At 44.3% G+C, this 14,280-nt stretch overlaps 1 protein-coding gene across 1 annotated transcript in view; it reads left to right on the forward strand.

Annotated features, from left to right (window-relative positions):
* The window catches only part of LOC136010716 (potassium voltage-gated channel subfamily KQT member 1-like), a 475,694-nt gene extending 472,831 nt beyond the window's left edge, over positions 1 to 2,863 (forward strand). Inside the window, exon 17 of the mRNA XM_065672339.1 lies at positions 1,544 to 2,863. Coding sequence (XP_065528411.1) covers positions 1,544 to 1,702 — 159 coding nt within the window. The 3' untranslated portion in view covers positions 1,703 to 2,863. The remainder of the gene's footprint in view (positions 1 to 1,543) is intronic.
* The last annotated feature ends 11,417 nt before the right edge of the window (positions 2,864 to 14,280 follow it).

Below are 14,280 nucleotides of genomic sequence, written 5' to 3' on the forward strand. Positions count from 1 at the left end.
AGATAGTAGTCATGAAAATAGAAATGAAAGAGAGACAAGCACATCTCTCCCTCCATGAGGTAAGAGAGATACTCCGCTCCTCCTTCCCCCAGCAGGTTGTATACAGGAGAAAATAGTGGTTGCCAAAACGCTATAACTTGAATAAGCTCCTGGTACCTTGAGGTTTGAGGGGGCCCCAGGGAAGCCGACACTTGGAGTGAGAAAAGGGGAAAGAGGATAAGGTGATTTTCTTTGCCTTGGTTTTTAAAGCAATCTCAGCCTGCTAAGCTTTCAGTCCCTGCTGCCAATGGCTATTTCCAGTTATCTTTGCACAGAAAAAGGCTGGAATCCTTCTCTCTCTCTTTCTCTCTGTTTCCCTTTTTAATGAAAGCTCAGTTTAGATCTGATACTACTCTAAAAGGTTTGCTATCAAAGTTTATTAGACCCACTGGGACAGATCACAGTGTTCAGAGGCTCAGAGTTTCACAGCAGATAACTGTAAAGTGAACCATGCAATGTTCTTCAAAATGCTCATTTTTCTTGGGCTCATCTATTACACAAAGCTGCATTGTATTCAAGCATCATTAGAAGCGATTCCAGTTGATTACAAGATGCTGGCCACAGTTTTGCCTTTAGAGCAAACTAGAGCAGTCAACAGTCCCCAGCCTGTCCCACCGGCTGTTGCTAAGCTGAGCGGGATGCCATTTGCAGTGAAGGCAAGCCTACAGTGCAATGGGATAATGCCTGCTTGGCACTCTTAGAAAAGGACAGAATTTCAAAAGAGGGAAGTATGAGGGCAGCATCCCTTTAAAAATACAGATTTGCCTTTCCCTGCTAAATAAATCATAACTAGAAAAGAATTCTGCCTAGAGACTGTGCCTGAGAAATTTCATCTGGAAAGCAAAGAATTGAGAGGAGGGATTAGCATGTCAAGCTTCCTATAGAACGGTTGTTCTTGTTTTTTAATGTAGTCATTGGTATTATTATGTGGTTTTTAGTAGGCTATCCTCCTAACAATGCATGGGAATAAACACCATATCTGATAGAATCTCTGACTGTAACATGTATCACTGAGGCACTGTTTACAGTGTGAAGGGAGGGGAGCTGCTTCATTTCCCAAGACAGCAGTGGAAAGCATGATGTCCTGTAACTAAGGGTGGTGAAGCACTGGGAGAGGTAGTGGGAAAAAACACTCACGATAAACCAAAGAGTGAAAGAGAGTTTCAGGGCAGATATTTGCAGGATGCATCATCACCAGGAGAAGCTGGCAACCCTGGGAAAAGGCTGAGACAAAACAGCAGGCTCAAGTGGTGAAGTCCTCAGGCCACCAATGTCCTGTCCTGCTGCCATTCCACATGGCTTTGTACCCTTCCCTGCGATGGCATAGTGTCTTTCCATCTTTCTAGAGCAACAGGCTAGAAAACACTCAGAGGAGCTGCTGGTTTTCAGATGCCCATGCTCCCTGCCATGCTTTATCCATCCAGAGCTTCTGGCCACTGAATGCCTTTCACCAGAAGCATGTGCAGCCATTTGACAGCTCGTCTGCTTTCTGATTCCTTAACAGGTCTTGCAGATGGACCAGAAGCTGGATGACATCCTGAACACACTCCAGACTCAGCTGGGGGATCAGCCACAGGCACAGATGTCAGGGCAAGCCACCCCACCTGTCAGACAGCTACAGCAGGCAACCTCGGCTTCCCCCCCAGCGAACCGGAATATCTGAAAGCCAGAGGACAGCCACATGTCACCCTCTCGCTCTTCGGTGTCCGGTTATTTTCAAGTCTTGGTGTCTCAGGATTTGGCTGTGTCGTGGGTGAAATGAAATACTCTGCTGTAGTAGATTAAATAAAGCAATGAGAAGGAGCAGCAAGAAGCCAGTCATGATCCTAGGAGACCACATAAGTTTTGCACCTGTTTTATTAGCCATCTTTAGCTAACCCATGTCAGCCTATGGTGGTCCCACACAGCCAGCCCCATTTAGGCTGACTGCACACACACAGGGCACGCTATTGAGGTAAGCATCCGAGTGAGTATTAGGATGACCCATTCCTGCATGCAGAAGGGGGAAAGAACTGTGGTTTTGGCATTTAATCACTAAGTTTAATCCTCACAGCATGCCCAAAAGGGGGAAAAGAGCCATCATCTGAAGATGAAACAAATGGAAATCAGTGAACAGGAAAATTAAGCAGCATGTTTTGACTTTTACCATGCAGCGAGGGGAGATTTATATGCTAGTGCGAATGACAAAGTAAAGACAACAGGCTACTGATTAAAAATATGGAAGTGTACACAGGCTGGTTGACATATGAAAGACTGAAGCAAAGACTTCAGCTAATTAAAGCAAAGGGTTGCAAATGAGATGAGATGCATGTTGGAACAGACAGGCAAGGGAGATAGTATCTGCGTAGGCTTACTGCACAAGAACACTGTAATAGCTATCAGCTACTCTGATGACTGTTATGTAAAATGTTCTCAAGCTTTTACCTTCATTCAGCAGCAGTTGTTGACTCCAGTTACCTTAATTTTAACAAAAGAAACCTGTATGGAAATTGGCTGTGAAATATCTGTAAAGCTCAGCTGAAGTCACTGAGTAACAGGGTGCTGCAGGAGGGCTGCAGCTGGGATGGAGCATGGCAGGGTTTCTTAAAGAAAACAGACATGCACACACTGTTGATGAAAGTTAATAGCTGTTTAAATAAACTGCTGTATATAATCTTAAATGCTAGATACTGGTTTTTTCCTCGTAATCTGGTTGTAAGTCGAGTGCAGATGCTGACTGATATACTGTCACTGTATATGTGAAATGGATCTTACCGCCACTCCGCAAAAGGGAAAATACAACACTGTTGCTAAATATGTAAATAATAAACCAAGCTAAAAAGGGTGTAGTGTTATTTACTCAAGTCTTTTTAATATATTTGCATACCAAACCATTTGAATGAAAATAAGTCTGCAGAGCAAAGACCTGCTGCCTGGGAAATCCTAAATATATTCTATTCCCACTCATATCCATGGAAGCAAAGCTTGCACTGCATTTAAAAGCAACCTGAAAGACTGGTCCCTTAATAAGCATTTCTTTGGACCAATAAGTGGTCCATTTCAATGTAATCAAGTTAGTTCCTAACTATTACCTGTCCCTTTAAAACTCTTTCCCAGGTTTGTGTGTCTGGGAATTCAAGCTTGGAAAGAGCACAATGAGGCTGATTCCAATCTTTAGATTGCAGGCGCGTCTTAGACAGAATAGTAATGATGTGTGAGAGGCAATAAAAAAAACCAGCAGTGTGGTTTTAATTAAATCAGCTGACAAGCCACCGTTCCATCTTGTCTGATTACTACAGAGCTACTGAACATGACCAGGTACAGCATGTAACATGGGAAAATGGTAAATAATCCCTGACAGGGCGTTGAGCTGCTCCTTGCTTTCAGTCAGGGTCATGAGCTTCTGCAATGGTCCTTCATATAACCTCACTGACTCCAGCCACTCAGAGCTAAATGGGAAACTGGACAGCAAAGGAAGGTACCGCTTCATCAGCCTCAGGTAAAAGATCTCCCTGGAGATCACTTTGCCACAGGTTGAGAAGATGAGGAGTACTGTTTTCAGGAGAAGGGCTCAGGGACTTCTGCAGCTCACACTAGGTGAAACTTCCTTCTGGTACACTGCAGATAACTTGTGTGAGGGGTATGCACAGTCACTGTTTGGTGGACTGAAGAATGCAACAGTATTTTACTTACTGATGAGTCTCAATAGAAGTGTTAAGGCACTATGCATACAGTAACACCTACTACTCTGAAGTGCCTGGAAAACACACTAAACACCCTTCCCCAGAAAATTCAGTTAAATAAAACACAAGTGGTCTCAGCTATGAAGAGTGTCAGAAAGGATGAGTGGGTGAGAGGAAAGGATAAAGAGACAGAAGTCCCTTCAGATAAAAGGATGCGTGCCAGTGTGCGTGTGAGTGTGAACTTGTCTTTATTTTTTAAACACAAGCCAAAGTTTTCCCAGCAAGTCTTCAGTGAGGCCACAAGGGTTTGAAACTCCAGCAGGGCTGGCCGTCCATCCGCTTTACAGGTGGCCACTGGGAACACTGCAACGTGGTATAGTGTGTCCAGACAGCACCATCAACCCGTGACCACAACCATTGCTATTGCCACTGTGGAGAGAGAAGAATGTGGCCTAAGCAAATTTCAGTGAGGAAGGAAGAGGACTGCTGGGAGACACCCATCTTCACTATGGCAGTAACGGTAAAAAAACTGAAAGCAGCACAGCTTCACATTAGTTAAGCAAATCTCCACAACTACAGCTAAGACAAGAGCTGTCATCTAGTAAAATCTTTCTGATCGCCATGGAGTGAAAGTGTCCAGGAATAGCATTGATGCAACCATCTGGTAATACTATGTGACCCTTCTTCTGAGCAGCAGTGGTTTTGCATAGTGAACAGACTACATATTAATACATTTGCACATCATGAGTGTTTTGAGTGCCCCCCTACCAACACACACTATCAGCAAGCTATGATTTCCCAAGACAAGAACTCACTTTTACTCAATGTGGTTTTGTCAGGCCTTTTGATCCACTAAGCAGGCAGTAACAGCATCAGATCCAGGTCACTGTTTATGTAGCAAAACCAAAATGGAAAGAGCAAGGAAGAAGCATAAGGATGAGCTGTAGGAAACTACAAAACCCTGAAGAGTCCTCTTTGCAATCTCAAGTCCTATGAAGTCATGAGATTATCTAGTCCAACAAGGAACAGCATCAAAAGACCACTGGGGACACCATGGCAGGTTTTGCTAACTTTTCTAACTGCCGTATGGATTTGTTGGATGAAATACCACAAAAAGAGTCTTCTGGAAGAGTCCTTCTAAGAGAAACTTGTCATAATTCTTGGATGTGATCGGAAAGAAATTAATTTTTTCATAAAAAGTATATGCTCCTACAGTTTACTTCCTTGATGCAACTGCCTGACTTGCCTGAGCTTACTCTGACAGGCTGGAGTCTTCCAGGGAATAAAAATGCAGCATAGCTATAGAGGGACGTTTGGCTCTTACATGTGCCTTTATTTAAGTAGTTATGTGAAAACCTGCTTGGAAGATTTTTAGCAGAGATTTCATTCAAAACTCTAGTGTCTCTAGGTTCTTTAAAAAGACAAGAGCAGAATTTTACATGGATTTCTCTGAAGATTTCTGCCTGTGCATTATCTTCCTGAAAATTGTGAGTATCATGGAAGCATAGGATGGTTTGAGTTGGAAATGACCTTAAAGATGATCTAGTTTCAATCCCCTGCCATGGGCAGGGACACCTTCCATTTGACCAGGTTGCTCAAAGCCCTGTCTAACCTGGCCTTGAGCGCTTCCAGGGATGAGGCAGCCACAACTTTCTTATATGCAACCTAAACCCATTCTCTTTCAGTTTAAAATCATTGACACTTGCCGTATCACTACAGGCCCTGGTAAAAAGTCTGTCCCCATCTTTCTTCTAAGCCCCCTTTATATATTGAAAGACTCTTGAGGAACATCACTTGTCACTCGTTTCCGTCTTGACATTGAACTCTGAAACTCTTTGGATGCAGCCACCAAGCCAGTTCCTTATCCATCTAATATTCCAACCATATCTCTCTAAGCTAGAGATAAGAATGTTATGAGGGAGCCTATCAAAGGCTTTGCAGAAGTCCAGGTAGATGACATCAGTTGCTTTTTCCCAGGTTATGCAGTGACTCTGCTGTAAAAAACCATTAAATTAACCAGGCATGTCTTGCCCATGGTGAAGGCATGTTGGCTTCATCCAGTCACCTCCTTGTCTTCCGTATGCTTCAACACAACTTCCAGGAGGATCTGTTCCATGACCTTACTCAGCAGTAAGGTGAGGCTGAGTGGTCAGCAGAATCCAGCACCATCCTTATTATCTCTTGTAAAAAAGGGTGTCATTTCAAGTGTTCCTCTCAGCAGTGGCTCTAATCTGAGGCAAAATCACAGAAAGTATTCCCAGGGAAGTCCATTTGTGTGTTTTCATCTCCATTTCTACTAACATTAGTGCACTGATGTTCATCCTATCAGTTTCTACATGATGGGAGTCCAGCACACACATCACACACCCAGATGCTGACCAGAGTACATTCAGCAAGCTCACTCCTATAGCAACTCTTTTTGCATCAGTAAAATAGTAACAACACCATGAATTAACATAGTCCAATGAAGTTATATGCACTGTGCAGCCAGGTCTGCAATGGTCCCACATTGTCCTTTGATTCAGAACAGAGGCATAGACCAGGCTGCCAAGGTCTCTCAAGGCCACAGTATCAGCAGGGGTGGCCATCAGGAATGCAGTTCGCCAATGCATCAAAAGAGAAGAGTACAGAAGATGAAGTAAAGATTAGGTATTTATTTTCAAAAACATCGCATGTTTTTCTACCTGATCCAATTTCACAGTGAAGATACATAGTGTCCTCCCTCTCTAGAGACATCAACACCAACCAAAACAAGATTTTCCACATTCCTTTCAATAATGCATGACATCCTGAAGCCTGCTGTCTGCCTATGATGATGCAAGATGCCCAGAAGTCATTACAACAAAGCCTAAGGGGATTATTTTCTCATTTCCATAATTACACAGTCAGTAATATTATCATGAACAAATCTTATCTCAAAATGTGTACCCCAGATCTTTAATGATGGTATTTCTGAAGTGATGTGTGGGATTAAAGTTCCGCATATGATAAGGCTGCAGCAGTGAGGGAGATAAGAAGTTCAGCTTTCATCAGCTGGGGGCTTTCATTCCTGAGAAAAGGTAACTGTGCCCCAAAACAGCCGATATGGGTCACAGATCAGAAATCTGCTCCCTCATCTAGATCACTCTGTCTCTGTAGGGTAAGAAGTGAGAAAAACTCTCCATCCGCAGCTGTCCATTTCAGAAGCTGGTCCATTTAGTGGCCGTGAAAGGCCTTACCCCGGCATCACCAGAGGAGCCTGTGCTGAATGTCCCTCCCACCTCTGTAGGGCCATGACTAAGTTCCCAGCTCACTAGCTATGGAGAATGAGTGGGATTCTTCTGGTGCCTCTTTTCTCAGTACCTCAAGTGCTTTTCTTTTCTTTCTGATGTTTCACACCTAAGCCTTGAAAGTCTGTACTCATATTTAGGATGTGCTGTATCTCATGGAGCCCTAAATGGCAGGTCTCATTCAGCATTCTTCTGAACAGTCTGAACAACATGTATAAAATGAAAAGCACATTTTAAGGACTAAAATACCATCAGGTGAGGAATCTCTATCATCAAAACTGTATTATTTAGTATCCTGAAAGTGTCCATGCCAAAACCGTTGTAATGGCCAGGAAAAGCATGGTGAGGGGCCTAGGTGGAGATCTCTCTCAGGCATCATTTCTAGTTCAAGCAGAGCCCAGCCAGCAAAACTAAACAAGATGGTACTATTCTATCTTCATGATAGCAAAAAGTTTGAGTTCCTCTCAGCCTGCCTGAAGAGGAACCTCTTTTCTTAGTTAAAGCAACCTCTTTTCTTAGCCAATGGACAGTCAAAGGTAGCTGGAATTATTAAACACTGAAAGAAAGTCTAACTTTTTTAATCACCTTTTAATGGCCTTTATCCTTTTTCCCACTGCACACCACATGCTTTTCTGACTTCCAGAGTACCCCAAGCTCTGGAATATAGTCATGTAGTTGGTGCTGGGGATGTGAACATGCTCTCTCCTACTGTCTTCCTATCATACAGTAAAAGTGTCTGTCAGACATGAAAGAGTAAAAGAGCAGAGAGTATCTTCCCTACAGTGAGCTGTTTTGCTGAAATACTTACTACGTTGTGTTAGCCCTTATGGTTTACAGGGGCTCCCAAATGACTCCATAAAAGTACAATGTCTCTGCTCAGATTCCTGGCCGAGCACCCGTTAGTCTCAGGGTTTGGATTTGGTACATGTGGGTCCGTGAACAGAATTTTAACTCATCTTCATGATGTTACTTGATCTCCCCCTGGGGTGGGTGGAGCTGCGTGGAAGGGACCAGCTTGACGCGAGCACAGAAGGAAAGGGAGGTTTTGGACTCTGTGGTTAGTGTAACTGCTGTAGCTCGGCTGCCTGATCAGGCTGACAAAGGTCTGTCTTTTTTTAACCAGAGAACCTGAATTCTCAAGAACAATGCATTTCCCTGAGACTTACCTCAGCCTTAGAGGGGAAACAAAATTCACATTTCAAAAATACCTGTCCAGTCTTATGGAGAGAAACTCTCACCATTTCTGATGCAGAGATAGATCCATCCCACACCTAGTTAGTAAGGCGCTTCAAGTAGCTTAGTGTATGTGGTGGAGGGGCTGGGTTTCATGTCATCAAGGTGTGGGGGAAAGGGAAATCACCCGCACATTATTCCTGCAGCAGCAGAACAGTTGCCTGATGCAGTGTCCTCTTTCCTTTTGTTTTCTTTGCTGAGAATTTTCCCCTTTCTGAAATACTAAACAGCTCTTTCTTCCAAGCTAAACAAATGATTCTGCCAACTACTGATTTTTCTTCTCCTTTCTACTTGTAATGGTTGGTGTTGTAAGTACAATTTTCTCTTTGTTTGATAGCAGGTCAGGAGGCCAAGAAGAGATAGGGACAGCTCCCATGACACATCAGTACTGCGCCAAATCCTTCAGTTTGGCTGCACCATGAGTGTCATCACTCTTGGATTCCACCAGCACCACTGGCCAACTCCCAGGAGGCTACTGCTTTGGTCAGAGACTAGCAGAGTGCAGTAAGTGGCCAACACAGTCTCCATCCTCAGAGCCACATATATCCCTTTTACTGTCTTGATGCTTTTTCTCCTCTTTGTTATCATGCTATTCCCCACACAACAGTCCAGTTAAGCCAGTCTTCCAGATTAGGAAAGTAATTTCATTAGAAAAGAAATAATAATAAACTTCAGCATCAACCAACGTCTAGAAAGGGCTGCAACTGACAGCGTACAGTCATTCCTCTCCATGGGGTTTACAGGGAAGAGTATTAGGGACAACAATGGAAATTGCTGCAGGGACAGAGACCACTGAGATTATGCACTTGATGGGTCAAATCAGGCTAAATCCAATGCAGGTGTGAAACCGATGGAGTCAATGGACTAACACAACAGATTAATTTGGCTTTATCTCTCTTATCATGTGTCTGAATAAACAGCTGGCAGGTTATTAAAAGACCTAATTTCACTAACTTTGTTGGAGCTCTGAATTAGTGTCAAAATTTTCCAATGGCTTGCAAAACCCATATACTACAATGGCAGATAGTAGTTTTCATTCCAGGGAAAAAGCATGTGTTTGGAAACAAACACAGACATGATGGAGGTGCCCAGTGACTGTGATCAGTTTTGCAAAGGGCATGGTTTTGAGTGGGTTCTCAGATCCCTAAGCTTCCCTTTGAATTTAATGAACCCAAAGCAAACAAATTGAAATTGCAACAGAACCTGCACATTCTGCCTGACTTGGGATCAAAGTCTGAGAAGGTTGTTGTGTGCTCAGTGCTGAATTAAAACGGTAAGTTACTGAAAATATGACAGCAATTATCCGGTGGGAAAAACGCTCCCAAATTATTTGTGCCTTGCCCATTTTGTAAAAATAACATAATTTTCACTGACAATATTTTGCAAGATCTGAAAATTAAGGTGACAGTGGAACTGTTGAACAACCATAAAACCAGCTTATCCCTTCAAGCATAAACAGCTAAAGGAGTGGTTTGTGGCAAGGAATCACCTATGACAATCATGTTCTTTCATGTCCTACAACAGAGCTGCTCCATGTACTCCCCCCTCCACCTGACCCACTCTCCAATTTGGGTGAGGTCATTTGTTTGGCCTTCAATAGGCAGGCCTTATCTACACAACTGGTTTGGAGAAGCACTGCGACCCTGGAGCCACTAATTGCTGGAAATGAAACAGCAGGAAGAGATTGCATAGCTTCTTCTGGCTTCTCCTAAAGTAACCTGGAGGAGGGAGTCAGGGGGTATGAGGGCTGGCTGCTCTATGTGAGAAGGGGAGATGCCTAGGGTGATAACAAGGCCAGCAAAGCCCATGGTCTCACCAAGGACCCACCCCCACTGGGCTCAAGCAAGACCAGCAGAGCAGGTTCAACCAAGAGTCCCGATCACCTGCCAAGTCCACAGTGGTGAAGGAGGAGGGAGGTCAAGCTGGAAAGTCAAGGCATGGGGTCAGGCTTCAGTGGGGGACATGGCATGGTCATGGCTCCAATGCAGCTTCAGCATAGCTCAGGAGGGCATCAACAAGAAAGAGCCCCTCAGCTTAAAGACAGCTCTCAAGCGAAGCGGGAGACATGAGGGCATCCTCCATGCCTCTCCTGACTGCAGCTCTTAGCAGTCAAACCCCAGGAAGAGGGGGAAATGCGCTGTGTCCTTCCCACCACCACCATCCTGCACACCCAGCCATGTTGTGGCACGGTGCTGAGTGCCAGGGGCAGAGCAGTGGGGACAGGGGTGCGAGGGCAGGAGATCCCCTGCTCCCTCCCAGCCCAAGCAGCATCACCCCCTCCCACAGCGGGTTGAGTGCAGCTCTTGGGGACTCAGCAGTGCTGTTGCAGCGGGGTTACAGATTCTCCTGCGGGTAAGAAAAGCTTGAAACAAAAGGATTATATTGGAAAAACACATACAAAAGAGTAGGGGGGGAACTGGATGAATAAACAGCCCCTCACCCCCACGTAAACAGTGGGAAGTCTGGATGCAGAGCGCTCGAGCGGCTTTGCTTTCAAAAAGTGCTTTTTTTGTTGTTGTTGTTTTTAGACTTTCGGTTCTGTTTTTCTTCTTCATCTCTGCCCAGCAGCCGCTGACAGATGACCTTTAAAGCCCCAGAGAGCCGCACCAGCAGGTGATTTACTAACAGCTGTGCCAGTCAACAAACCCGAGGGGAGCAGAGGTCGGGGCTGCCCAGTGGATCCAAGGGTGGGATTTAATTAAAGAGAGATGCATTACACTTTTTATTGACCCGCGTGCGTGCGCGCCAGTCTTTCCTCTCCTTTTCCTTCTTTGTTTCTTATTTCTTTGTTCCCGCTCCCTGCACCTGGACATTTCATCCTGGATGTGTCAGACCCCCCTTCCTCCCAGCTCACCCCCCCCAGTGCTCCACTCACTGAAATCCCATCTCACACTTGCATTGGGGCCTGGGAACAGGTGGGGAGGAGGCAAGTGGAGGGGAACCCAGCAGCTGACGGCACACAGCATCCCTGCTTGTCCTGCGATACTCATGGGGGCTGAACGGCTATTCTGGGGGATGCTGCAGCTCTTCCCCTGCTCCCGCTGCAGTAAACCTCTGTGCTTCTATCTTCCAGATGACCCCTTAGGAGAGGGAGAAAAAAGGCATTAAAAGGATAAGTTACAGTCTTTTTAGTTTGTATAGGTTTGCGGGGTTGTCCACTAAAGACAGAGAGCATTTTGAGCAGCAAAATGCAGGGTAAAAGAGCAGTTCGGTTGCTCTGTATTCACAAATCAGTGTAATTCATTATTTTCACTCGTGCATCTGATCCCCTGGTTTTGTTACCTTAGACTTTTGTTGTTATTATTATTCTGTGGTTATCTATATCTCTTTGGGGGGGCAGGGTGCTAATATTCATATATAAACAAACTTCCATTCAAGCTAGAACTAGAAATCAGTTGGGTCTTTAAATACCCAGTATTTCAAATGTGGAATTTCAAGTAAAAGCAAGCTCAGTACTGGCAGATTTAAGTTGCAACACTTGTGCTGAATCCCACTGGGAAAGAGCACCTGCAAATCACAGGACTGTTTTTTTGAGGGCTCAAGAGCAAGAATGAGGGCACCTTTCCCAAAGAGCACAGCACAGGGAATGTTGACCTGAATGCTGGGACACAAATAGCACGAGAGCAATGGCCACACATTAAGTGCTTCTGAAATTCGGGCCCCGCAGTGACCTCGAATACATTAGACAATCCTGTTTGAGGCCTCTCCAGATCTCATCCAAAGTTAGGAGAGAGCCTGCATTCTTAATTTGATTATATTTAGGTATGTGTTGTATCCATTACGTTGACTGATTTCGTTAGCCTGAAATGTCTGGCTAATAAATTTGCAGGACACTGCAAGAGCTCCAATCCAAGGAGCCTTTTGTATGAAGACAAGAAATATGCAACCTTAAAGAAACGCTGCAGGAATTTTTAAAGCAGTATCTGATAAAGTTCTTTTTCTGTTTGACCTTCCCAGCTTGTGAGTTTAAAAAGTGCAGTGACCATTTCGCCTCACTCTTACACCGCACTGTCCTTTGCTCCTCACAAAGTAACTCCTGGATCAAACGGAACACTTCTGCCACAGCTTTGAGAAAAGCTTCAGGTTTGCTTTCAGACCTTTCAGTGGTGGGGAATCTGCTGCTCTAGCAGTGAAATTATTGTTCTGAAAATAAATGTTGTGCACAAATTTGTCCAGGGGCAATTTTCAGTCACAAAAACTTACAGGGAGGGGTCAGACCATCACCGTTTCTTTTCCAAAATCGCTGCCCGTGTGGAAGTTTCTCCTAAATCACTTCTCAATCTTCCCTTGAGTAAACACATGGAGCTCCTGATGACTCTGAATGTAAGGCAGATTTCCTAGACTTCAGACCACTTGGTGAGCTTTTTTCTGAACCCTTTCCAATTTTCCAAGCTCTTTTCTCTGCTTTGTTGGTCTCTTTCCAAGACATGGTGGTTGTCATTGGCCTGGAAATTTCTGTGACAGGTTAGGTTTCTATGGCCCTGGATGCTCCGTGCACAGCTGCCAAATTTCACTTAGAAGCATTCTGTACAGCTAACCAGCTTAGGTATCCAGTTGCAAAGCAGTCAAGTCATGGTGGGTTTCGAGTGGCTTCCATAAAAGAAAAGAAGGGGCAGCCACATACACCAAAGACAAAGGAAGTTGCAAAGTAATCAAGGTTCTGTGGGTTCCCATTTCGCCCTCACTCTGTTCAACCTGTTTGTTTTTATATCCATACATTGACAACAGCGATTGTCCATAGGTCAGAAATCTGCAGCCTTAACTTGAGGCAAACTCTCTCCAAAAATGGATGTTCTTGGCATAGCAGACTGGCCTGGAATGTCTAGATCTAAACTAATTACACATCCGTCACAGACTTCCCAACATCCCGCCAAAATTGGGATGCCTGTGTTTGGCTGAGCCTTTCAACACAACCAAGGCATCTGTACGTCCAGTTCCCTTTCAAATGCATGGGAAATAAATACCCAATATCACTGTGTGACTTCAAAAATCCCCCTGCAATCTTTAACCCTCACTTCCCATCCATAAAGCAGGAATAACAGTAATTCCTACCCCATATTTGCTTTATCAGTCTTGTCTATGCAGACCACAAGTTCTATGAGACATGAACTGGCTGCTACTAAATATAGGTACAATGTCTAGCAGAGTTTTTATTAGAGCCCCTCGGCACTACAGCTCCATAAATATCCATGTTGACTTTTTCCAGATTAAGAACACATCAATGGGAGTTTTGCTTGAGTAGGAACTGCAGGATCTGGCACTAGTGCTTTTAAACCCTAATAGGAATGAGAGAGTCTGAAGCCTCTTCCAGTCTCATTCACTGGTATCAATGCTTTTAATACCCAGTCAGCTGTTGTGACACAAAGGGTATGTTTCTCTTGGTGCTGTTTCTTGGAACTGAAGAGCCCTCCTGAAGTTTTCATTTTCTTTACTGAAAAGCCCTGCTATGGTAAATCATCAACTCACCAAATTTATAGGAGGCACAGCACTTGGTATGTCACGTCTCTGAGCCCAGCCTAATGATTCACTTACTTATGCTTTTGTTCCTTTGCTTTGTAGTTCTCTTGATTTCAGCAACTGTCCATCATTTTCATGTGGCTTGCTGGCTAGAATGCCCCCTACTATTCCAATAATCATTGCCCTGCTAGAGTGTTTATTACTGACTGAATGACTGCAGAGACTGGTAAAATGACCTGAGCTGTACGAATTCTCCCTCGAGTCTCTGGGGCCTCACAATTCTTGAAAGAATGAAAAGGAAGGGGAAAAAAAAAGAAGATAAGTTATGGGGAAAGGTCAAAGTCAAGTTTTTCTGCAGCAGCAGATTTCTTCACTGGCTTCGGTGTCTCTGTTACTGGGCCCTCACCACGTCATCTCCACTACTCAAAGAGCAGCTGTGAACTTGCCATGCAATGAGGACTGAGCCAGGTAACGTTTGACAGCCTATTGTGCACCTGCACATCAAGAGGCTGTTGCTTAAAATGTATGTGTTCATCCACTACAAAACATGCACCCTGGATAGGGTCCCAACATGCTAGTGACGGCCTTGTTGGTTGTGTTGTATCTGAATTGAGGTTTGT

The sequence above is a fragment of the Lathamus discolor genome, chromosome 1 (assembly GCF_037157495.1).
Source record: "Lathamus discolor isolate bLatDis1 chromosome 1, bLatDis1.hap1, whole genome shotgun sequence".
In the NCBI taxonomy this organism is placed as follows: domain Eukaryota; kingdom Metazoa; phylum Chordata; class Aves; order Psittaciformes; family Psittacidae; genus Lathamus; species Lathamus discolor.